Source organism: Panulirus ornatus, chromosome 25, assembly GCF_036320965.1.
Source record: "Panulirus ornatus isolate Po-2019 chromosome 25, ASM3632096v1, whole genome shotgun sequence".
NCBI lineage: Eukaryota > Metazoa > Arthropoda > Malacostraca > Decapoda > Palinuridae > Panulirus > Panulirus ornatus.
The window spans coordinates 24,043,212-24,068,410 of record NC_092248.1 but is presented as its reverse complement, the minus strand read 5'-3'; the positions used below and the strand labels follow the sequence as shown (position 1 = coordinate 24,068,410).

At 41.1% G+C, this 25,199-nt stretch overlaps 1 protein-coding gene across 1 annotated transcript in view; it reads left to right on the top strand.

Annotated features, from left to right (window-relative positions):
- Positions 1–25,199, top strand: part of LOC139757339 (probable glutamate receptor) — a 77,022-nt gene that overhangs the window by 41,929 nt on the left and 9,894 nt on the right. The window contains exons 4-9 of the mRNA XM_071677762.1: positions 892–1,020; positions 9,469–9,634; positions 11,260–11,501; positions 16,298–16,482; positions 19,507–19,743; positions 21,454–21,632. Coding sequence (XP_071533863.1) covers positions 892–1,020; positions 9,469–9,634; positions 11,260–11,501; positions 16,298–16,482; positions 19,507–19,743; positions 21,454–21,632 — 1,138 coding nt within the window. The remainder of the gene's footprint in view (positions 1–891; positions 1,021–9,468; positions 9,635–11,259; positions 11,502–16,297; positions 16,483–19,506; positions 19,744–21,453; positions 21,633–25,199) is intronic.

The window sequence follows — 25,199 nt, the reverse complement described above, 5'->3', positions numbered from 1 at the left end:
TGTCCTCTCACTAACCCCTGACTTTACTCCCCAGACATTCCCAAACCACTCTTCCCCTTTACCCTTGAGCTTCGTTTCACTCAGAGCCAAAACATCTAGGTTCCTTTCCTCAAACATACTACCTATCTCTCCTTTTTTCACATCTTGGTTACATCCACACACATTTAGACACCCATATATATATGTATGTATTTATATATATATATATATATATATATATATATATATATATATATATATATATATATATATATATATATATATATATATATATATATATATATATATACATATATATATATATATATATATATATATATATATATATATATATATATATATATATATATATATTATATATATATATATATATATATATATATATATATATATATATATATATATACATATATATATATATATATATATATATATATATATATCGTAGAGAGAGAGAGAGAGAGAGAGAGAGAGAGAGAGAGAGAGAGAGAGAGAGAGAGAGAGAGAGAGAGAGAGAGAGAGAGAGAGAGAGAGAGAGATTTACGTTTTCCTGACACTGAAGTATTGCAATCTTGGGTTGCAGGAACGTTAGAAAGCTCTTAGATGACATCAAGACTCTTTCATTACTATTAGTTCTGTCATTATCATAAAAAAATGGCTCTACATACGTAACACTAGGACAACTTTGAATCATTCAATGTACATGCATAACCGTGGGACAACTATGAATCATTCATTGTACATACATAACCCTGGGACATCTATGAATCATGTAATATACATACGTAATCCTGGGACAACTATGAATCATTCAGTGTATATATGTAACCCTGGGACATCCATGAATCATGTAATGTACATATTTACGTATTACATTTGTTCACACGCCAGGACGAGAGTGGGGCCTCCTCTCGGTGTATGGCAGATGTCTGTACTGCAGGTCCGGCCAGATGGACATCAAACTTAACCGCCAGTGGAATATGGACATGAACATCTCAGACACTAAACACTTGTTCTATGGTAAGTGTATAGCTAACTATGACCCATACTATGGTAAGTCTATTGCTATGTATGACTCGTACTAAGGTGACTGTATTGCTATAGATGACCGTTTCTATAGTACGTGTATTGCTATGTACGACCTATAATGTGGTAAGTGTTGTATTGTGTTGAAGGACATATGTTAGAATCAGATATACACCACATGTGAAGTTTAGTTATCATCATGATAACACATAGGAAGTTTGGTTGGTGTTCATCATAACAACACAGGCGAAGTCAAGCGAAGTTTTGTTGTTGTTCCTTATGATAACACATGTGAAGTTTGGTTGGTGTTCATCATGACAACACATGTGAAGTTTGGTTGGTGTTCATAATTACAACACATGCGAAGTTTGGATGGTGTTCATCATTACAACACATGTGAAGTTTGGTTGGTGTTCATCATTACAACACATGTGAAGTTTGGTTAGTGTTCATCATGACAACACATGTGAAGTGTGGTTGGTGTTCATCACGACAACAAATATGAAGTTTGGTTGGTGTTCATCATGACAACACATGTGAAGTTTGGTTTTTGTTCATCAAGACAGCACATGTGAAGTTTGGTTGTTGTTCATCACAACAACACATGTTAAGTCATGTGAAGCTTGGTTGGTGTTTATCATGACAACACATGTGAAGTCTGGTTGGTTTCCATCATTATAAAACATGTGAAGTTTGGTTGGTGTTCATCATTACAATACATATGAAGTTTGGTTGGTGTTCATTATTGCAACACATGTGAAGTTTGGTTGGTTTTCATCATTATAAAACATGTGAAGTTTGGTTGGTGTTCATCATGACAACACATGTGAAGTTTGGTTGGTTTCCATCATTATAAAACATGTGAAGTTTGGTTGGTGTTCATCATTACAATACATATGAAGTTTGGTTGGTGTTCATTATTGCAACACATGTGAAGTTTGGTTGGTTTTCATCATTATAAAACATGTGAAGTTTGGTTGGTGTTCATCATGACAACACATGTGAAGTTTGGTTGGTTTCCATCATTATAAAACATGTGAAGTTTGGTTGGTGTTCATCATTACAATACATATGAAGTTTGGTTGGTGTTCATTATGACAACACATGTGAAGTTTGGTTGGTGTTTATCATTTCAACACATGTGAAGTTTGGTTGGTGTTCATCATTACAACACATGTGAAGTTTGGTTGGTGTTTATCATTTCAACACATGTGAAGTTTGGTTGGTGTTCATCATTACAACACATGTGAAGTTTTGTTGTTGTTCATTATGACAACACATGTGAAGTTTAGATGGTGTTTATCATTACAACACATGTGAAGTTTGGTTGGTGTTCATCATTACAACACATGTGAAGTTTTGTTGTTGTTCATTATGACAACACATGTGAAGTTTAGATGGTGTTTATCATTACAACACATGTGAAGTTTGGTTGGTGTTCATCATTACAACACATGTGAAGTTTGTTTGATGTTCACCAGGACAACACATGTGAAGTTTGGTTGGTGTTCATCATAGCAACACATGTGAAGTCCTCTGAAGTTTGGTTGGTGTTCTTCATTACAACACATGTGAAGTTTGGTTGGTGTTCATCATTACAACACATGTGAAGTTTGGTTGGTGTTCATCATTACAACACACAACACATGTGAAGTTTGGTTGGTGTTCATCATGACAACACATGTGAAGTTTGGTTGGTGTTCATTACAACACATGTGAAGTTTTGTTGTTGTTCATTATGACAACACATGTGAAGTTTATATGGTGTTTATCATTACAACACATGTGAAGTTTGGTTGGTGTTCATCATTACAACACATGTGAAGTTTGTTTGATGTTCACCAGGACAACACATGTGAGGTTTGGTTGGTGTTCATCATAGCAACACATGTGAAGTCCTCTGAAGTTTGGTTGGTGTTCTTCATGACAACACATGTGAAGTTTGGTTGGTGTTCATCATTACAACACATGTGAAGTTTGGTTGGTGTTCATCATTACAACACACAACACATGTGAAGTTTGGTTGGTGTTCATCATGACAACACATGTGAAGTTTGGTTGGTGTTCATCATGACAACACATGTGAAGTTTGGTTGGTGTTCATTATTACAACACATGTGAAGTTTGGTTGGTGTTCATCATTACAACACATGTGAAGTTTGGTTGGTGTTCATCATTACAACACATGTGAAGTTTGGTTGGTGTTCATCATTACAACACACAACACATGTGAAGTTTGGTTGGTGTTCATCATGACAACACATGTGAAGTTTGTTAGTGTTCATCATAACAGCATATGTGAAGTTTGGTTGGTGTTCATTATTACAACACATGTGAAGTTTGGTTGGTGTTCATCATTACAACACATGTGAAGTTTGGTTGGTGTTCATTATTACAACACATGTGAAGTTTGGTTGGTGTTCATCATGACAACACATGTGAAGTTTGTTAGTGTTCATCATAACAGCATATGTGAAGTTTGGTTGGTGTTCATTATTACAACACATGTGAAGTTTGGTTGGTGTTCATTATAACAACACATGTGAAGTTTGGTTAGTGTTCATCATTACAACACATGTGAAGTTTGGTTGGTGTTCATCATAACAAGTCTTCCCAGCCAAGTCCATTGGTATATCTAGATCTGTGATTTCTTCTGTTCTACTGATTATTTCTATCCTGTATGAACGCTTTATTTTGCTGTACATATCATAGTAGGAGGGAATATAGCAGTGATATCCAGTGCTTCTCGTGTGAATATATCAGTGATAGACAGTGCTTGTCCTGTCAATGTATCAGCGATAGCCAGTGCTCTTCGTGTCAATATAGCAGTGATAGCCAGTGCTCTTCGTGTCAATATAGCAGTGATAGCCAGTGCTTCTCATGTCAATATAGCATATATCCAGTGCTTCTCGTGTGAATATATCTGTGATATTCATTGCTCCTCATGTGAATATATCAGTGATAGACAGTGCCTCTCGTGTCAACACAGCAGTGCTATGCAGTGCTTCTCCTGTCAATATAGCAGTGATAGCCAGTGCTTATCATGTCAATAGATATTCATTTCTCTGTAGATTTATTGTACGTCAAAATAAGTGTATTGCAGGTGTCTGTATTTGGGATGGTCAGAACAGGTTATTTGCCCATAACTTTGTTCGTATAATTTTTTTTATTTTTTTTTTTTTTTGCTTTGTCGCTGTCTCCCGCGTTTGCGAGGTAGCGCAAGGAAACAGACGAAAGAAATGGCCCAACCCACCCCCATACACATGTATATACATACACGTCCACACACGCAAATATACATACCTACACAGCTTTCCATGGTTTACCCCAGACGCTTCACATGCCATGATTCAATCCACTGACAGCACGTCAACCCCTGTATACCACATCGATCCAATTCACTCTATTCCTTGCCCTCCTTTCACCCTCCTGCATGTTCAGGCCCCGATCACACAAAATCTTTTTCACTCCATCTTTCCACCTCCAATTTGGTCTCCCACTTCTCGTTCCCTCCACCTCCGACACATATATCCTCTTGGTCAATCTTTCCTCTCTCATTCTCTCCATGTGCCCAAACCATTTCAAAACACCCTCTTCTGCTCTCTCAACCACGCTCTTTTTATTTCCACACATCTCTCTTACCCTTACGTTACTTACTCGATCAAACCACCTCACACCACATATTGTCCTCAAACATCTCATTTCCAGCACATCCACCCTCCTGCGCACAACTCCATCCATAGCCCACGCCTCGCAACCATACAACATTGTTGGAACCACTATTCCTTCAAACATACCCATTTTTGCTTTCCGAGATAATGTTGTCGACTTCCACACATTCTTCAAGGCTCCCAGGATTTTCGCCCCCTCCCCCACCCTATGATTCACTTCCGCTTCCATGGTTCCATCCGCTGCCAGATCCACTCCCAGATATCTAAAACACTTTACTTCCTCCAGTTTTTCTCCATTCAAACTTACCTCCCAATTGACTTGACCCTCAACCCTACTGTACCTAATAACCTTGCTCTTATTCACATTTACTCTTAACTTTCTTCTTTCACACACTTTACCAAACTCAGTCACCAGCTTCTGCAGTTTCTCACATGAATCAGCCACCAGCGCTGTATCATCAGATAACAACAACTGACTCACTTCCCAAGCTCTCTCATCCACAACAGACTTCATACTTTCCCATCTTTCCACAACTCTTGCATTCACCTCCCTAACAACCCCATCCATAAACAAATTAAACAACCATGGAGACATCACACACCCCTGCCGCAAACCTACATTCACTGAGAACCAATCACTTTCCTCTCTTCCTACACGTACACATGCCTTACATCTTCGATAAAAACTTTTCACTGCTTCTAATAACTTGCCTCCCACACCATATATTCTTAATACCTTCCACAGAGCATCTCTATCAACTCTATCATATGCCTTCTCCAGATCCATAAATGCTACATACAAATCCATTTGCTTTTCTAAGTATTTCTCACATACATTCTTCAAAGCAAACACCTGATCCACACATCCTCTACCACTTCTGAAACCACACTGCTCTTCCCCAATCTGATGCTCTGTACATGCCTTCACCCTCTCAATCAATACCCTCCCATATAATTTACCAGGAATACTCAACAAACTTATACCTCTGAAATTTGAGCACTCACTGTTATCCCCTTTGCCTTTGTACAATGGCACTATGCACGCATTCCGCCAATCCTCAGGCACCTCACCATGAGTCATACATACATTAAATAACCTCACCAACCAGTCAACAATACAGTCACCCCCTTTTTTAATAAATTCCACTGCAATACCATCCAAACCTGCTGCCTTGCCGGCTTTCATCTTCCGCAAAGCTTTTACTACCTCTTCTCTGTTTACCAAATGATTTATCTTGGTAAATACTTCAAGTGTGTTTAGTGAAGATACTCTTAGCATTGTGACGTGCGTGAAATACGAATGCATCTTTGTGTCCTTTCTTAAAGTGATTTGATATGAAAGGATTACAGACGACCTAACTGTCTAAGTAAATAGAAAATCAAACTATGAGCTTATGTGCGATGTTTTTAACTCATCAATTTTCTTGTTTTTCTAGTAAAAATTTCAGAGACGTTCAGAAGTCAAGGTTCCCTGGTGTGTTGTTATCAGGTTTCTGCTAATTCCCCATATCATCATAGTTAACTCCCTGACCATTAAATGGCGCGCATTACATACAGTCATTCTACAGTTAGCTCTCATACAGTCAGTCTACAGTTAGCTCTCATACAGTAATTCTACAGTTACCTCCCACACAGTCATTCTACAGTTAGCTCTCATACAGTCATTCTACAGTTACCTCCCACACAGTCATTCTACCAGCACATAACAGCGTTGGGGTTCACTACGCAAGTCTCTCAACACGTTGCATCAACACATTGTCCAGTAATGGCAGACCTGGAGGTACTGGAAGGTGATCCTCCCGACTTACAGAGTAAATGATTGATATCTTGCGTTACAATCGCATCATGTTCGTTACAGGTTACTCTTAACCGGCCAGAAAGTCTTTCGTCTACATCAGGTGTGGACGCAAGAGACATTTAAACTTATCACAGTGTTACTAACGTAAGATGATCATCTGTAAGTTCCACTAAATAACAGAATATTGTTGCTAACCATTACAATATGTATTCAGCATAAGATTAAGAACATGACCTACATCACCGACTACATTTCCCCTGCTATCTATAAACAGAGTGTACACTGGCACAGTGTATCCTGGCACAGTGTATCCTGGCACAGTGTATCCTGGCACAGTGTATCCTGGCACAGTGTACCCTGGCAGAGTGTTCCATAGTTTAGTGTTCCCTGGCTGAATGTACCCTGGTAGAGTGTATCCTGGCATAGTGTACCTCAGAATTTTGTATCCGGCAAGAAAACTTCAGTTCTTGATATCTACCCAAGATTTAGAGACGCAATTTACATCATGAATATATTCTAATGCAATTCTGTCTAAGTATGAAAGATTATACAGATCACATTACAGAGGAAGTTCCAATGAAGCGATAATAACTGTTGCAAGAAGAATACATTGTGTAGGAAGGGCGGGACAGTCCCAGCCACCATGTAGATGATCCCGTCCAGCACGACACATCAGGCTGTGTGAAAATATTGAATAAAAATATTATTATGAGTTTAACTCCCTCCTTGTAAGCAACAGTTTTGTATCGAATATTGGAACTGAACACCTTACCGAAGTAAGCATTTCTAGTGCCAGTCCTAAAGATTACTCAGAAAATTTGAGTGACTCACATGTGAGTCAGGTCCAGTACTGGCACGTGACACCTTGATGTCCAAACATGAGTTAAGACTCAGGAAATTATGATATACATTCAGTTATAATTTTTGTAGTTGCAGTTATAGTTTCAGACTTTTTAATGGCTAATAAATCATAATTATATTTGCAATTAAAAATCTTTGTGGAGAAGTTTTCATCAAAATTGTAACCGAGGTAAAATCATGCAATTGCACCAAGCCTGTGTATTCTGACACGACCTTCAGGTTACTGACCGAGTAACATTACTGAACGACGGCAACCAGACTTCCTCAGTCCACCCACACACGACACTGCTAACACACCACACGTTCTGGCCTTCCTCAGTCCACCCACACATGAACACTGCTAACACACCACACGTTCTGGCCTTCCTCAGTCCACCCACACACGACGCTGCTAACACACCACACGTTCTGGCCTTCCTCAGTCCACCCACACATGAACACTGCTAACACACCACACGTTCTGGCCTTCCTCAGTCCACCCACACACGAACACTGCTAACACATCGCACGTTCTGGCCTTCCTCAGTCCACTCACACACGAACACTGCTAACACACCGCACGTTCTGGCCTTCCTCAGTCCACCCACACACGACGCTGCTAACACACCGCACGTTCTGGCCTTCCTCAGTCCACTCACACACGACGCTGCTAACACACCGCACGTTCTGGCCTTCCTCAGTCCACTCACACACGACGCTGCTAACACACCACACGTTCTGGCCTTCCTCAGTCCACTCACACACGACGCTGCTAACACGCCACACGTTCTGGCCTTCCTCAGTCCACCCACACACGACACTGCTAACACATCGCACGTTCTGGCCTTCCTCAGTCCACCCACACACGACGCTGCTAACACACCGCACGTTCTGGCCTTCCTCAGTCCACCCACACACGACGCTGCTAACACATCGCACGTTCTGGCCTTCCTCTGTCCACCCACACACGACACTGCTAACACACCGCACGTTCTGGCGGGAAAATAAAATGGTAACGAAAACAACAAAAGGGACCACTAACAAGCGACAGCTGACGTCACCGTATTGTGAGCTTAAATGATCCCGTCTAGTGAGCTTAAATGATCCCGTATTGTGAGCTTAAATGATCCCGTCTTGTGAGCTTAAATGATCCTGTATTGTGAGCTTAAATGATCCCGTATTGTGAGCTTAAATGATCCCGTCTAGTGAGCTTAAATGATCCCGTATTGTGAGCTTAAATGATCCCGTCTTGTGAGCTTAAATGATCCTGTATTGTGAGCTTAAATGATCCCGTATTGTGAGCTTAAATGATCCCGTATTGTGAGCTTAAATGATCCCGTCTAGTGAGCTTAAATGATCCCGTCTAGTGAGCTTAAATGATCCCTTATTGTGAGCATAAATGATCCCGTCTAGTGAGCTTAAATGATCCCGTCTAGTGAGCTTAAATGATCCCTTATTGTGAGCTTAAATGATCCCGTATTGTGAGCTTAAATGATCCCGTATTGTGAGCTTAAATGATCCAGTATTGTGAGCTTAAATGATCCCGTATTGTGAGCTTAAATGATCCCGTATTGTGAGCTTAAATGATCCCATATTGTGAGCTTAAATGATCCCATATTGTGAGCTTAAATGATCCCATATTGTGAGCTTAAATGATCCCGTATTGTGAGCTTAAATGATCCCGTATTGTGAGCTTAAATGATCCCATATTGTGAGCTTAAATGATCCCATATTGTGAGCTTAAATGATCCCGTATTTTGAGGTAAACATCTCTGATGTAAGCTGTCCTATAGGAGGAAGACGTGGTCACTGTATGATGGCATTCGCTGCCCTGCAGTGGTGGTAGATAGACTATACCATGAGCATGTGGTCATCTGACGATATCCTCTTATCTTGAGAGATAACATCAAGCTATAATGATAACGTATCGCGCACAACAGTAACGGTACTGAATGATGTATCTCCATATGACTGAGGCTCATCTCAACGCAACATTGTCCAGATGTTGTCTTTCTAAGTTTAAGTATTTTAATACATATGCTTTTTTTCTAACTCTAAGATTCTTCTAAAGATCATGAAGGTTTATTCTGACTATGTGACCTTCATAGGTCATACACGAAGTATGTGTTACAGGTGAGATGCACAACATGATGGGCCACAAGTTGGATATAGTGACTGTCATGCGTTTTCCATACATCTTCTTCACACGAGATACCGAGGCTCCGGGCACCACTGTCACGCTCCAAGACTCACTGGACGCCAGGTTGATCAAAGTGTTCGCTCAGGCCTTGAACTTCACGTAAGAGCATCCCTTCCCTTTGTTTGCTGATATAACTAGTGTAAGAGTCCTTGTTTGTTCATATAACTAGTGTAAGAGTGTTTGTTCAAATAATTAATGCAAGAGTCTTTGTTTGTTCATATAACTAGTGTAAGTGTCTTCGTTTGTTCATATGTTTATTGTAAGAGTCTTTGTTTATTCATATAACTAGTGTAAGTGTCTTCGTTTGTTCATATGTTTATTGTAAGAGTCTTTGTTTATTCATATAACTAGTGTAAGTGTCTTCGTTTGTTCATATGTTTATGGTAAGAGTCTTTGTTTGTTCATATAACTAGTGCAAGAGTCTTTGTTTGTTCATATGTTTATTGTAAGTCTTTGTTTGTTCATATGTTTATTGTGAGAGTCTTTGTTTGTTCATATATCCAGTGAAAGAATATTTGTTTGTGTATTAACGGTTAACATTTCTGACGGTGACGCATATACAGGCCACTCAGGGTCGAGCGAGCAGGGTCGACTCCTGGTTTTGGCAGTCGGTCCACAGTCGACCCAGCTGTTTGATGAAATGAGTTTGGAAATGTGTGAAATGATAAAGTTGAGAGTAAATATAAATAAAAGCAAGGTTGAGAGACAATTTAGTTGCGATGCAAGATTGAATAGAGGAAAATTGGTGGAAGTGAAGCGTCTTAGATATCTGGGAGTGGACTTAGCAGCGGATGGAACCATGGATGCGTAAGTGAGTCACAGGGTGAAGGAGGGGGTGTTAATGCGTTGACAATACCGTCTTGACTAACGTAAAGACATATACAAAACACTACGCAGTGGCTTTTGTTCATATGTCTCCTCCCCTGAGCTAGGTCCTGGCACGTCCTCCCCGTCAGTCCACCACCACAGCCCTGGGTGAGGCGCTCCTCACATACTGACTTGTTTGGGCGTCGTGACATCTCAACACACTCAGCTCTGGAGCTCTTTACTTTCCCATATCTTTCCCAGGGACTGACACTTGCCTCTCTTCACTCTTACGCTACGCTCCTCTGTTGACTCTCATTTTCATTTTCTATTTTCATTTTTCATTCAAAACTTAAACCTTTGACATAATCTTTACATTCCATGTCCTGTTCATTGATAAATCAAAATACTTTTTCTTACTTCCTCTTATGATGAGAGCATCTGCGTACACACAGTCGGAGATAAGACTGTAGATGTCAGTAAGCCATATAACACATTATCATGAAGCACGCTGAATATGGTCATTAGATTCTCCGTTCGGTTTTAACGTGAAGCCTGAGTGAGTTCTCTAGCTATGGAAGCGATTCTATTTCCAGCCCACCTACCTTACTGATGCTGAAGGTCTTATGACAATCTGCAGCAACGAAAAACGTACGAATAATTGCACAGCGACAGAAGCATGTCTCATTCATCAGAACGATAAGGATATATTTCTTGTCACTGAATCAGTGACACATTTCATTCATTATCACTTCCACAGTTCCGTCGGGAAATCTTTGATTGGCTAGTAAGAACAAATGGTCTGAAACAAATACATTTGACAGAGGCATCAGTAAGCTATCTTATGAACTGTTCAGTAAGCAGGAGAATCATGCATCTCATTCAGAAGTGACTCGAACACTGTACTATTCCTTCTTCAGGTTTGAAATTCGTGAAGACCCTGACCGTAGCTGGGGCCTGGAGACGGAGAAGGGCGTCCACGGCGGGATGGTGGGTCACCTTCAACGCGAGGAGTCCGACTTGTGCACCGCAGTGGGGCCCACACCAGCCCGCATGAAGATCTTGGAGTATCTTCGTGGTTATGATTCAGACGTGATGGCTGTAATATCCCTAAAACCCTCACTCCTTCCAGAACACCTCTCGCTCATAAGACCATTTGAGGGTAAGTCTGTGACACGCTCTCGGTGTAATGGGCGATTGCGTTCAGCAACAGAAGTTAAATGTTATGAGCTGTTGGATAGGCTTGAACATTTCTTTCTTCATAAGAGTTTTATAACACATGCAAAAGCAGGAACATTCTTGGATATGTAGGACAAAATGTAAGATAAAGAGGAAGAAAAAATTCTCCCTTATTAACTTGGCCTCCTTAAGCGTCTCCAGACCAAGAGGAAAGTTTACAGAAAGACATGAGATAAAACAGACTTCCACACATCTGGGGCCTAAGGAAAGGAGGTATCATACTTACAATACTCTTGTGGCTTTCCTCCAAACAGACAGTATGAGAAGCTGGAGACAGCCGTTTGCTTCTGTCTATAACGTGGGTTTGGGAAACAGGCTAAAACCTTAGAACAGCAGTGGTCGAAATGTTACCTGAAAGGTCGAGAAAGGAAAGCAACATCATGCTGGAAAGAGATGGAGTGTTGGAGAAAGGTACTAGCAGGAAATGTAAGTAAGCCAGAAGACGTTTGATTCATCATTGATAACACTGAGCTGGATGAAGGTGCCATCCCAGGTACGTGAGCAGCACTTCACAGTGAGGACAATGACACTCCAGCAGATACGGACCAGCTGGTCAGAGGCATCTGTACAACACCTGTAGCCTCTGGGAAGCAAACTTTTTAATTTTCATTATATGGTTTTCCAGGACAAAGGTATGTAAATACTAATGTTAAATACAGTTGTTAATCACTTACTCGTACTGCAAATCATGTTGACGACGTTTGGATTTCTCTGATACAGGTAAATGTGGTGTGCAGTGACTGAAGGTAACATGTCATGATATATAGTCTTATAAAGATGATACATTCATGAGGTGTCGATGGGCTCCAGTATGAGGAAATACCCAGATGCTTTGTACTACAATACTTGCTGAATGTGTCTACAGTATATCACATAGATTTTACCTAGTTGCAGTCGATCAGGATATACAACTGTGGCCTCACAAAAGCAACGTAATGCTAATTTGTTAGTATAATCAATAGAAAATTTGAATCCTAATTGATCAGAAGATAAAGAAGCACTCAACATCCTGTGGTTACCGATGGTGTGACCTGAAGGTCCAGCGTTGCCTCATTCCTGTTCTCCCTAATGCGTCTGTTTATCACATCCTTCTTCAGGTAACTTATGAGACCAGCGTCTTCCACACGAGAGAAGACCTTCTTGAAACGCGGGTAGAATGGCGCACCTTTCCTGGAAGAGCAGCATAATTAAGATACTGTCTGCTTGATCCAACAGTTAGTTGTACATACACAAGGAAGTGACAACTTTATGGAACTAGTATAAACAGAGAGGAAGGACTTTTCCGTAGAACACTAAAGACAAATTTTGTAGTTGATGGGAGAATGGAAGGAAAACTAAGAGAAATAAAAATCTATTGACTGTCGTGGCAACAGTTGATATAATCCTACCAGTTCTCCTGCACATACCTGATGCTGTAAGGTCCATCTTAAGATATGAATGTGCGTCTAAAGATAGACACTATGATATGAAGAGAGGAGTGAGGCACACACAATACCTGACTGTCTTGTAATGTCTTCATAATGAGAAATCTTTATCAGATGAACAATACTGCATATCGAGCGAGACTCTGTCATGTATTCATAAAAATCAGAAACGTTAAAGTATATGAAAATAATGATCATTGGAATATAAAAACTTGAAGATTTTGGAAACATCTTCTAAACAATAGTTCATAGAGCCAGAGCAAGTTATCATGATAACATTAGAAATTCATAACTTCAGAGATGAAGGACACCTACTGGTTCCAGGCTAATTGGCTCAGTACTTCACCTGTGAAACACCAAGCAACTCCGCCAATTTGTCTCCACCCGATCCACCAGAATCATACATAAGTAGCCACCCACGACAGAACCATCAGTTCCAGCGTGAAGACAGAACAAGTTAGTTCAGAAACGTCTCTGTCCTCTGAGCAACTCCTGAAAAGATTTCAAGACGACCACCGAAAAATTGTACGGCAAATTGAAACTGTACATAAGAAAATGAATAAAGAAGAATGTGTCATAGATTTCAACCACGTATGCATCCAAGAATATATATTTATATCGAGAATATATATTTTTATCGAGGATGTAAGGCATGTGTACGTGTAGGAAGAGAGGAAAGTGATTGGTTCTCAGTGAATGTAGGTTTGCAGCAGGGGTGTGTGATGTCTCCATGGTTGTTTAATTTGTTTATGGATGGGGTTGTTAGGGAGGTAAATGCAAGAGTTTTGGAAAGAGGGGCAAGTATGAAGTCTGTTGGGGATGAGAGAGCTTGGGAAGTGAGTCAGTTGTTGTTCGCTGATGATACAGCGCTGGTGGCGGATTCATGTGAGAAACTGCAGAAGCTGGTGACGGAGTTTGGTAAAGTGTGTGGAAGAAGAAAGTTAAGAGTAAATGTCAATAAGAGCAAGGTTATTAGGTACAGTAGGGTTGAGGGTCAAGTTAATTGGGAGGTGAGTTTGAATGGTGAGAGGCTGGAGGAAGTGAAGTGTTTTAGTTATCTGGGAGTGGATCTGTCAGCGGATGGAACCATGGAAGCGGAAGTGGATCATAGGGTGGGGGAGGGGGCGAAAATTTTGGGAGCCTTGAAGAATGTGTGGAAGTCGAGAACATTATCCCGGAAAGCAAAAATGGGTATGTTTGAAGGAATAGTGGTTCCAACAATGTTGTATGGTTGCGAGGCGTGGGCTATGGATAGAGTTGTGCGTAGGAGGATGGATGTGCTGGAAATGAGATGTTTGAGGACAATGTGTGGTGTGAGGTGGTTTGATCGAGTAAGTAACGTAAGGGTAAGAGAGATGTGTGGAAATAAAAAGAGCGTGGTTGAGAGAGCAGAAGAGGGTGTTTTGAAATGGTTTGGGCACATGGAGAGAATGAGTGAGGAAAGATTGACCAAGAGGATATATGTGTCGGAGGTGGAGGGAACGAGGAGAAGAGGGAGACCAAATTGGAGGTGGAAAGATGGAGTGAAAGGGATTTTGTGTGATCGGGGCCTGAACATGCAGGAGGGTGAAAGGAGGGCAAGGAATAGAGTGAATTGGAGCGATGTGGTATACAGGGGTTGACGTGCTGTCAGTGGATTGAATCAAGGCATGTGAAGCGTCTGGGGTAAACCATGGAGGGCTGTGTAGGTATGTATATTTGCGTGTGTGGATGTGTGTATGTACATGTGTATGGGGGGGGTTGGGCCATTTCTTTCGTCTGTTTCCTTGCGCTACCTCGCAGACGCGGGAGACAGCGACAAAGTATAAAAAAAAAAAAAAAAAAAAAAAATATATATATATATATATATATATATATATATATATATATATATATATATATATATATATATATCCCTGGGGATAGGGGAGAAAGAATACTTCCCACGTATTCCCTGCGTGTCGTAGAAGGCGACTAAAAGGGAAGGGAGCGGGGGCCTGGAAATCCTTCCCTCTCGTTTTTTTTTTTTTTTTAACTTTTCAAAAGAAGAAACAGAGAAGGGGGTCAGGTGAGGATATTTCTAAGGCCCAGTCCTCTGTTCTTAACGCTACCTCGCTAATGCGGGAAATGGCAAATAGTATGAATGAATGAAAAATATATATATATATATATATATATATATATATATATATATATATATATATATATATATATATATATATATATATATATATATATATATATATATATATATATATATATATATATATATATATATATATATATATAGGACAATGTGTGGTGTGAGGTGGTTTGATCGAGTAAGTAATGTAAGGGTAAGAGAGATGTGTGGAAATAAAAAGAGCGTGGTTGAGAGAGCAGAAGTGGGAGACCAAATTGGAGGTGGAAAGATGGAGTGAAAAAGATTTTGAGTGATCGGGGCCTGAACATGCAGGAGGGTGAAAGGCGGACAAGGAATAGAGTGAATAGGATCGATGTGGTATACCGGGGTTGACGTGCTGTCAGTGGATTTAATCAGGTCATGTGAAGCGTCTGGGGTAAACCATGGAAAGTTGTGTGGGGCCTGGATGTGGAAAGGGAGCTGTGGTTTCGGTCATTATTGCATGACAGCTAGAGACTGAGTGTGAACGAATGGGGCCTTTGTTGTCTTTTCCTAGCGCTACCTCGCACACATGAGGGGGGAGGGGGATGGTATTCCATGTGTGGCGAGGTGGCGATGGGAATGAATAAAGGCAGACAGTGTGAATTGTGTGCATGGGTATATATGTATGTGTCTGTGTGTGTATATATATGTGTACATTGAGATGTATAGGTATGTATATTTGCGTGTGTGGACGTGTATATATATACATGTGTATGGGGGTGGGTTGGGCCATTTCTTTCGTCTGTTTCCTTGCGCTACCTCGCAAACGCGGGAGACAGCGACAAAGCAAAATAAATATAGATAAAATATATATATGTGTGTGTGTGTGTGTGTGTGTTTATACACATGATTCGAAGCTGATGGTGTATACATATAAGATTAAGAGACGGTGCGATACGAGGGTAAAACTCTCCCAGTAAGACACAATTAGTAATCCTTCACTTATACTCTTCTTTTCGTCAATGGCTTTAGTTGTGGAAGGAAAAGTTATAAAAGATACGACATTTCTTACTTATATCTGGTGCAACTTTGTAACATCTAATGAAATATAAGTAATGAAATTCTTGAGAAGCAAATAATAAGAATATTCAAACAAATAGATTTGTAAATGGATAGCAATGTAATGCAGGAAGTCCTTGCTTCCTTCTGCAGGAGAACTGTGGCTGGCGGTGGTGGTGAGTGTGGTGGCGTGGGGCGTGATCCTGTGGCTGCTGCAGAGGGCGTGGTGGTGGGTGGCAGGAGGACCTGGGGTCAGGTTCAACACCGCCCTCCTGTACGGTTGGGGCGCCCTGCTGGAGAGACCGCCCTCGGACCCCTCCACCAACACCTCAGGCCAAGCAAGTGTCGTATATGATTTCTTTTTACTTTATTTTATCTTCATCCATTCACCTTTGTTAATGGCTACTCCTCTCTGATAATGTTCACAACATCACATTATAACAATATCCGAGATAATGAGCCGGCGAGGAAGCACAAGTTAAGAGATGAGACATTATTCAGACTTATCAACCAATGGTGTTCTTCAAGCAGAACTACACAACAGGAGAACATAGAGTTTACATAACTTTGGTCAGTTGGTTGGCCTTTTGTACGTCAGTGACACGCCACTACCGATGTAGACGTCTTTCCCCAAGTGATGGTTGTCATTACTGAGGGTAACTTCGCTCATGCTTTCATCTTAAAACAAACTGAGAGCAGGAAGAGTCTTTCCTCAAGCTTAACCTTGTCAACCTCGTATTCCAACACCTTAAAGAAGCAAAAAACTGAGGAAGCTCAGCTTCAGTCTGAAGAAATTAGTAGATCGAAAGGATCAGATCAAATTAACCTGGGACGCTCTTTCTTCTTGGAAAGAAATTAGAGAAGACTCAATATTTCTTCAAGCTTATGCATGACACCTTGACTCAACCACCGTCAGATAAGAACACAGAAGGTAAGTAAGTCCTGTTTGAATCACAAGACGGAAGGAGATCAATAGAACCGCAAACATATTCCGCAGACTCGTCCTCATGTCCTTCTTCTGACTCACCACTTCTGACGGAGGGAAGCCTTTCGTTAAAAGCCAAAGGTCGAGGAGCGGATCTTTAAGACTGTATGGGGCGCAGTTCGATAAATAAGTGTTAGTGACAGTTGGTTATCGAAGACTATCCGAGGGCAGCCACGTCCTCAACCGTAGTGAAGATAGTGTCGATGTAAGCTGCATTTTATGTTTCTCTTGATCACAAACAGCCACGATGGGACCCGGAGTTCTGTTGCCGTTTCAGTTGCTTTATATGAATGTGACACATAATGATCAACTCCTCTGTAGTCTTCTTTAGATATTGGCAAGCCCCATCTTCAACGTTCTTTTATTAGCCTTACCCACTAAAGTCACTACTGAACGTCAAATGACGTCATATCTGAAGAAAAGCTGTGATGAAATGCATTAAACAGTCTTGCTCCAATCTCGTGTTTCTCAACCAACTCAGCATCTCTACATTATCTCAGTATCATTTCTCTCTCATCCTTATCCCAGTTCTATTGAGATATTTTGTGTTCGTTGTGGACTCCAGACCTCGTAGTCTGATGTGTAAACAATATCATGACGGTATATCAAAGCATTTGTGTTATGTCGAGAGCTTCCAGGCGATGGCTAATCCCCTCAGGTAAGCACATCCTTCCTCCATGATCTTAGATGACACTTAACACTTCACTTCATTCCTCTGGTGCGAATTTTATCTTCCTGTGAATATCCCTAGCCAGCGGAAACTTGATATATTTCCAAATTCTGAATAGCATCTAAATTTGACCTAACTTCCACTTCATACCATCTGCTCACACTAGAATGGCAATACTTTCAGTACAAAGCCGAGTTACGCTAATCATTATCTAAAGCAAACAAAAAGAATCTATTCTATCTATTATACTTTGTCGCTGTCTCCCGCGTTTGAGAGGTAGCGCAAGGAAACAGACGAAAGAAATGGCCCAACCCCCCCCCATACACATGTATATACATACGTCCACACACGCAAATATACATACCTACACAGCTTTCCATGGTTTACCCCAGACGCTTCACATGCCCTGCTTCAATCCACTGACAGCACGTCAACCCCGGTACACCACATCGCTCCAATTCACTCTATTCCTTGCCCTCCTTTCACCCTCCTGCATGTTCAGGCCCCGATCACACAAAATCTTTTTCACTCCATCTTTCCACCTCCAATTTGGTCTCCCTCTTCTCCTTGTTCCCTCCACCTCCGACACATATATCCTCTTGGTCAATCTTTCCTCACTCATCCTCTCCATGTGCCCAAACCACTTCAAAACACCCTCTTCTGCTCTCTCAACCACGCTCTTTTTATTTCCACACATCTCTCTTACACTTACGTTACTCACCCGATCAAACCACCTCACACCACACATTGTCCTCAAACATCTCATTTCCAGCACATCCATCCTCCTGCGCACAACTCTATCCATAGCCCACGCCTCGCAACCATACAACATTGTTGGAACCACTATTCCTTCAAACATACCCATTTTTGCTTTCCGAGATAATGTTCTCGACTTCCACACATTCTTCAAGGCCCCCAGGATTTTCGCCCCCTCCCCCACCCTATGATCCACTTCCGCTTCCATGGTTCCATCCGCTGCCAGATCCACTCCCTGATATCTAAAACACTTCACTTCCTCCAGTTTTTCTCCATTCAAACTCACCTCCCAATTGACTTGACCCTCAACCCTACTGTACCTAATAACCTTGCTTTTATTCACATTTACTCTTAACTTTCTTCTTTCACACACTTTACCAAACTCAGTCACCAGCTTCTGCAGTTTCTCACATGAATCAGCCACCAGCGCTGTATCATCAGCGAACAACAACTGACTCACTTCCCAAGCTCTCTCATCCCCAACAGACTTCATACTTGCCCCTCTTTCCAAAACTCTTGCATTATTATCATCATTATTCTTATTGTTATTATTATCATTGTTATCATCATTATCATAATTATTATCATTTTTATCATTACTATTATTAGTATCATTATCATTATTATTATTATTGTTATTATCATTATTATAACTATTATTATCATTATTATTATTATTATTATTATTGTTGTTGTTGTTGTTGTTTTTATCATTATTAATGATTGATTAAATAATTTAGTTATATTACTTGCCAACATAATATTAATGGCTGAATAAACAATTTGGTTATATATCTTCCCAATAGAAAGTTATTATTGGTTACATTACAACGTCATGAACCTTGATCGCATGATCACTGATAGTATGGAGGACACGATCACTACGTCTGTGTACTACGTAAGTGATGTCACCAGGAAGCAGCCATGACACAGCGTGTGATGTATATCCAGGTGCTGTTGGGCTGGTGGTTGGTGTTCTGTTTGGTGGTCAACACAGCCTACCGGTCGTCGCTGATCGCCCACATGACCGTCCAGGGCAAGTCCAAACCTATTGAGACATTCGAGGATGTAGTGAACCAGGACGGTTGGAGGTGGGGTAGCGAACCGTGGCCTTACAAAGGGCTGCCGCTGTTGTATTTCACCGAACATAAAAACCCAACTATAAGGAAGATCTACCAACATATGGAGGTCAGTATATACAAGGTTCATTAAAGCCACAGTCATTTACAAAATATTTACTGTAAGCTAAATGCAGTTACAGGAAATACTTAAAACCAGACACACATATCGGGGTAAAGGTATCATACATACCATATACAAAGTTAAGAGAATGGGCAACACGAGTGTAAAACTCTCTCCCCGTAACACACACACACACACACACACACACACACACACACACACATGTATAACAGATAAGAGAGAAGAAAAGAAGCTGGATATTTCACCAGGAAACAGTGGAAGACTACTTAGATGAACAGAAGATTGACTTAGACGGAAGGGAACAGAGGAGGCCTGGGAGGGGAGGCTTCTGGACACGGGCCGTCACCAGCGGCGTGCTGCAGGGTTCTCTCATGAACCTTTGCTCTTCATGATCCATGTAAATGACTTGCCAGGACTAGACTCCCACCCGAATGTGTCTGCAGATGATGCCAAAGTCATGAGGAAGGTAGAATGTGAGGGGGATTGCATGTATGATGATATTCACCTCGATTAGATGCAATCATGATGGAGTAGAGTGATAGAAAGACTCAATATAGATACAGTGTAAAGAGCAGTAAACTGCAGGGACCTGTGTTAGAGAAGGACTCGGAGCTGACATCGTCTCGTACATTCCGTTGGAGTCCCACGTTTGTGGAATAGTAAAGGAAATAAGCTGTTTACTTACAAACATTAGTGGTAACATTCAAGTACACAGACAAGGAAACTTTCAGCAGCGGTCCACATCTTGCATCACGCCAAACAGAGAATATGCCACACACATCTGGTCTCAACACTTAGATTAGTTTGGTGATGGAGACAATGAATAGTTCTACGAAAGAAGTTAGGATAAAACAAGCAGATAATATACGTGATTAAAGAATCAACTTGTTAGAAAGGATGTAGAAAAGTCGTCTTATTGAAGAGAATAAAGTGATTGAGGATATCACAAATGCAGACAGCATACAACATTTGATGAAGTTGTAGACAGTAGATCAAGAAATGTGGCCTTACTAGCATAAAACATCTATCCCGTGCAACAGAAATTGGCAATTAAAAATACAAACACACACACACACACACACACACACACACACACACACACACACACACACACACACACAAACACACACACACACACACACACACATACACACACACACACACATACACACACAATTTCATATGCACAAAAAAACACTGATACAGTTAGGCATAAAAATATCAAGCAAAAGATGCAGAGAAAAAAAATGCTCTACAAAGTTATAACACTGTTCTTTTCTTTTTCGTGACTATATGAACCAGACAGATGTTGATTGATTGAGTGGTTAATTCCTGAGGTACTGGTGTATGACATGTTTGTGTACCAGATGATCCTGAGGTACTGGTGTATCACATGTTTGTGTACCAGATGATCCTGAGGTACTGGTGTATCACATGTTTGTGTACCAGATGATCCTGAGGTACTGGTGTATCACATGTTTGTGTACCAGATGATCCTGAGGTACTGGTGTATCACATGTTTGTGTACCAGATGATCCTGAGGTACTGGTGTATCACATGTTTGTGTACCAGATGATCCTGGGGTACTGGTGTATCACATGTTTGTGTACCAGATGATCCTGAGGTACTGGTGTATCACATGTTTGTGTACCAGATGATCCTGAGGTACTGGTGTATCACATGTTTGTGTACCAGATGATGGGGGTGGACGACGCACTGAGCAAGGTCCTGGCCGGCAGCTTCTCTTTGATCCACTGGAAGATCTACACGACTATCATTATCTCCTCCCGCTACACAGACTCCCGGGGCCACACACCTTTCTACATCAGTAAACAAGGAGCATCCATAATGTCGTCCATTGGCTGGGGAACCAGGTGAGTGTGGAGGAATATTGTTTCATATAGTTATCTACACAGACGTCTATACATTCAGTGTTTAATAGTGAATATTGCCTTCGCTGTTGGTAATTGATTTGAAAGTATTCACTAGGTTAATAGCTGAGATTATGTAATATCTCTTACATGTTTGGGACAATTATATCGTCAAATGTAAGACTTGTAAAGATGCATACATTGGCCAGACGAGCAAAATAGTAACCGAGAGATGTTATTAACACAGTCATGCAGGAAGCACACGCGACCACATAATGCGACCGCTAAACACTGGCAAGAAAACGATCACCATGTTGACCTTAACAACCCAATTACATTGCACCGCTCATTTGATATTGACACAGGTGTCGTCATTTGAAGCTGCCTTAATTCCTGATACGAAGAACTTTGATTCCTCTCCAGGTAACTTTAAAGCACATCCTAGTTTTAATCAAATCATTATGAAAGAATTATCAAGAAACGAAAAAATAAGAATAGTAGTTGTACACTCAGCTCGTTACCCAGCCCAACCTCCCCCCTTGCGGCGCCCCTTTTCACTACGGTGGGTCTCTCTCTCTCTCTCTCTCTCTCTCTCTCTCTCTCTCTCTCTCTCTCTCTCTCTCTCTCTCTCTCTGTCTTACCTTTCCTTTGAACGTTCAGACCAGTGTATACCTCGAAGTGGTTGTGACAAGACGGAGTCTCTGTGTTGGTGTTCGGGTTTAAAAACTTTATGAATTGTTTGCACCTGATGAAGCAGATTGCCTCCGTGAAACATGTAGTGCTGCATGTATTGAAAAATACATATTAGAAATATCATCTGATAAAAGAATAATGATTGGGAATACTTGGTTCAAAAAGAGAGATATACATTTCCGCGTGGACTTATAGGAACATAATTATACGTATATGAGTAGGAGATTTGGTCAAAGGGCATTTGTAGATGACGTGTTACCTGCAATGCGTGCAAAAGTGAGACTTTTGGATGTTGATGTGCCGAAAGGGGCAGCTAGTGTGATGTTTGATCACTTTCTTATGGAGGCGAAGGTGAAGATTTGTAAAGGTTTTCAAAAAAAAGGGAGGATGTCGGGGAGAAGAGAGTGGTGAGAGTAAGTGAGCTTGGAAAGGAGACGTGTGAGGAAGTACCAGGAGAGACTGAGTGCAGAATGGAGATATGTGAGAACAAAGGACGTAAGGGGAGTAGGGGAGGAATAGAATGCATTTAGGGAAGCAGTGATGGTTTCGCAAAAAGATGCTTGTGGCATGAGAAGCGTGGGAGATGGGCAAATTAGAAAAGGTAGTAAGTGATAGGAATGAGAAGTAAAGTTGTTAGTGAAAGAGAAAATAGAGGCGTTTGGACGATACTTACAAGGAAGGACTGCCTATGACGAGGAGATGCATAAAAGAAAACGGCAAGAGGTCAAGAGAAAGGTGCAAGGGTTGTAAAAGAGTGCAAATGAGAGTTGGGGTGAATGAGTATCATTAACCTTAAGGGAGAATAAACAGATTTTTTTGGAAGGAGGTAAATAACGTGCGAAAGACAAGAGCACAAATGTGAACGTTGGTGAAGGGAGAAGGGGGAAAGTGATAACAGGAGGTGATTATGTGAGAAGGAGGAGTGAGTAATTTCAAGATTTATTGAATGTGTTTGATGATAGTGAGATAGAGACTGTTATGGGTAGGGTGGTGTGTGATGTTAGAGGGTCAGGGAGAGCGGTTAGGTTAAGAGAGGAGGTAGTGAAAGCCTTGTGGAAGAAGAAATGAATATACACACACACACACACACACATATATATATATATATATATATATATATATATATATATATATATATATATATATATATATATATATATTTTGCTTTGTCGCTGTCTCCCGCGACAGCGAGGTAGCGCAAGGAAACAGACGAAAGAATAGCCCAACCCACTCACATACACATGTATATACATACACGTCCACACACGCACATATACATACATATACATCTCAACGTATACATATATATATATATATACACACACATACATACACATATATACACATGTACATAATTCAGACTGTCTGCCCTTATTCATTCCCATCGCCACCGCGCCACACATGAAATAACAACTCATATATACACATGTACATAATTCAGACTGCCTGCCCTGATTCATTCCCATCGCCACCCCGCCACACATGAAATAACAACTCCCTCCCCCCTCATGTGTGCGATGTAGCACGAGGAAAAGACAAAAAAGGTCGCATACATTCACACTCAGTCTCTAGCTGTCATGTACTAATGCACCGAAACCACAGCTCCCTTCCCACATCCAGGCCCCACAGAACTTTTCATGGTTTACCCCAGACGCTTCACATGTCTCCATGGTTGTTTAATTTGTTTATGGATGGGGTTGTGAGGGAGGTGAATGCAAGAGTTTTGGAAAGAGGGGCAAGTGTGCAGTCTGTTCTGGATGAGAGAGCTTGGGAAGTGAGTCAGTTGTTGTTCGCTGATGATACAGCGCTGGTGGCTGATTCATGTAAGAAACTGCAGAAGCTGGTGACTGAGTTTGGTAAATTGTGTGAAAGAAGAAAGTTAAGAGTAAATGTGAATAAGAGCAAGGTTATTAGGTACAGTAGGGTTGAGGGTCAAGTCAATTGGGAGGTAAGTTTGAATGGAAAAAAACTGTAGGAAGTAAAGTGTTTTAGATATCTTAGAGTGGATTTGGCAGCGGATGGAACCATGGTAGCGGAAGTGAATCATAGGGTGGGGGAGGGGGCGAAAATTCTGGGAGCCTTGAAGAATCTTTGGAAGTCGAGAACATTATCTCGGAAAGCAAAAATGGGTATGTTTGAAGGAATAGTGGTTCCAACAATGTTGTATGGTTGCGAGGCGTGGGCTATGGATAGAGTTGTGCGCAGGAGGGTGGATGTGCTGGAAATGAGATGTATGAAGACAATATGTGGTGTGAGGTGGTTTGATCGAGTAAGTAATGTAAGGGTGAGAGAGATGTGTGGAAATAAAAAGAGTGTGGTAGAGAGAGCAGAAGAGGGTGTTTTGAAATGGTTTGGTCACATGGAGAGAATGAGTGGGGAAAGATTGACCAAGAGGATATATGTGTCAGAGGTGGAGGGAACGAGGAGAAGTGGGAGACCAAATTGGAGGTGGAAAGATGGAGTGAAAAAGATTTTGTGTGATCGGGGCCTGATCATGCAGGAGGGTGAAAGGCGTGCAAGGAATAGAGTGAATTGGAACGATGTGGTATACCGGGGTCGACTTGCTGTCAGTGGATTGAACCAGGGCATGTGAAGCGTCTGGGGTAAACCATGGAAAGTGTGTGGGGCCTGGATGTGGAAAGGGAGCTGTGGTTTCGGTGCATTATTACATGACAGCTAGAGACTGAGTGTGAACGAATGGGGCCTGTGGCGTCTTTTCTAGCGCTACCTCGCACACATGAGGGGGGAAGGGTTTTGTTATTCCGTGCATGGCGAGGTGGCGATGGGAACAAATAAAGGCAGACAGTATGAATTATGTACATGTGTATATATGTATATGTCTGAGTGTGTATACATATGTGTACATTGAGATGTATA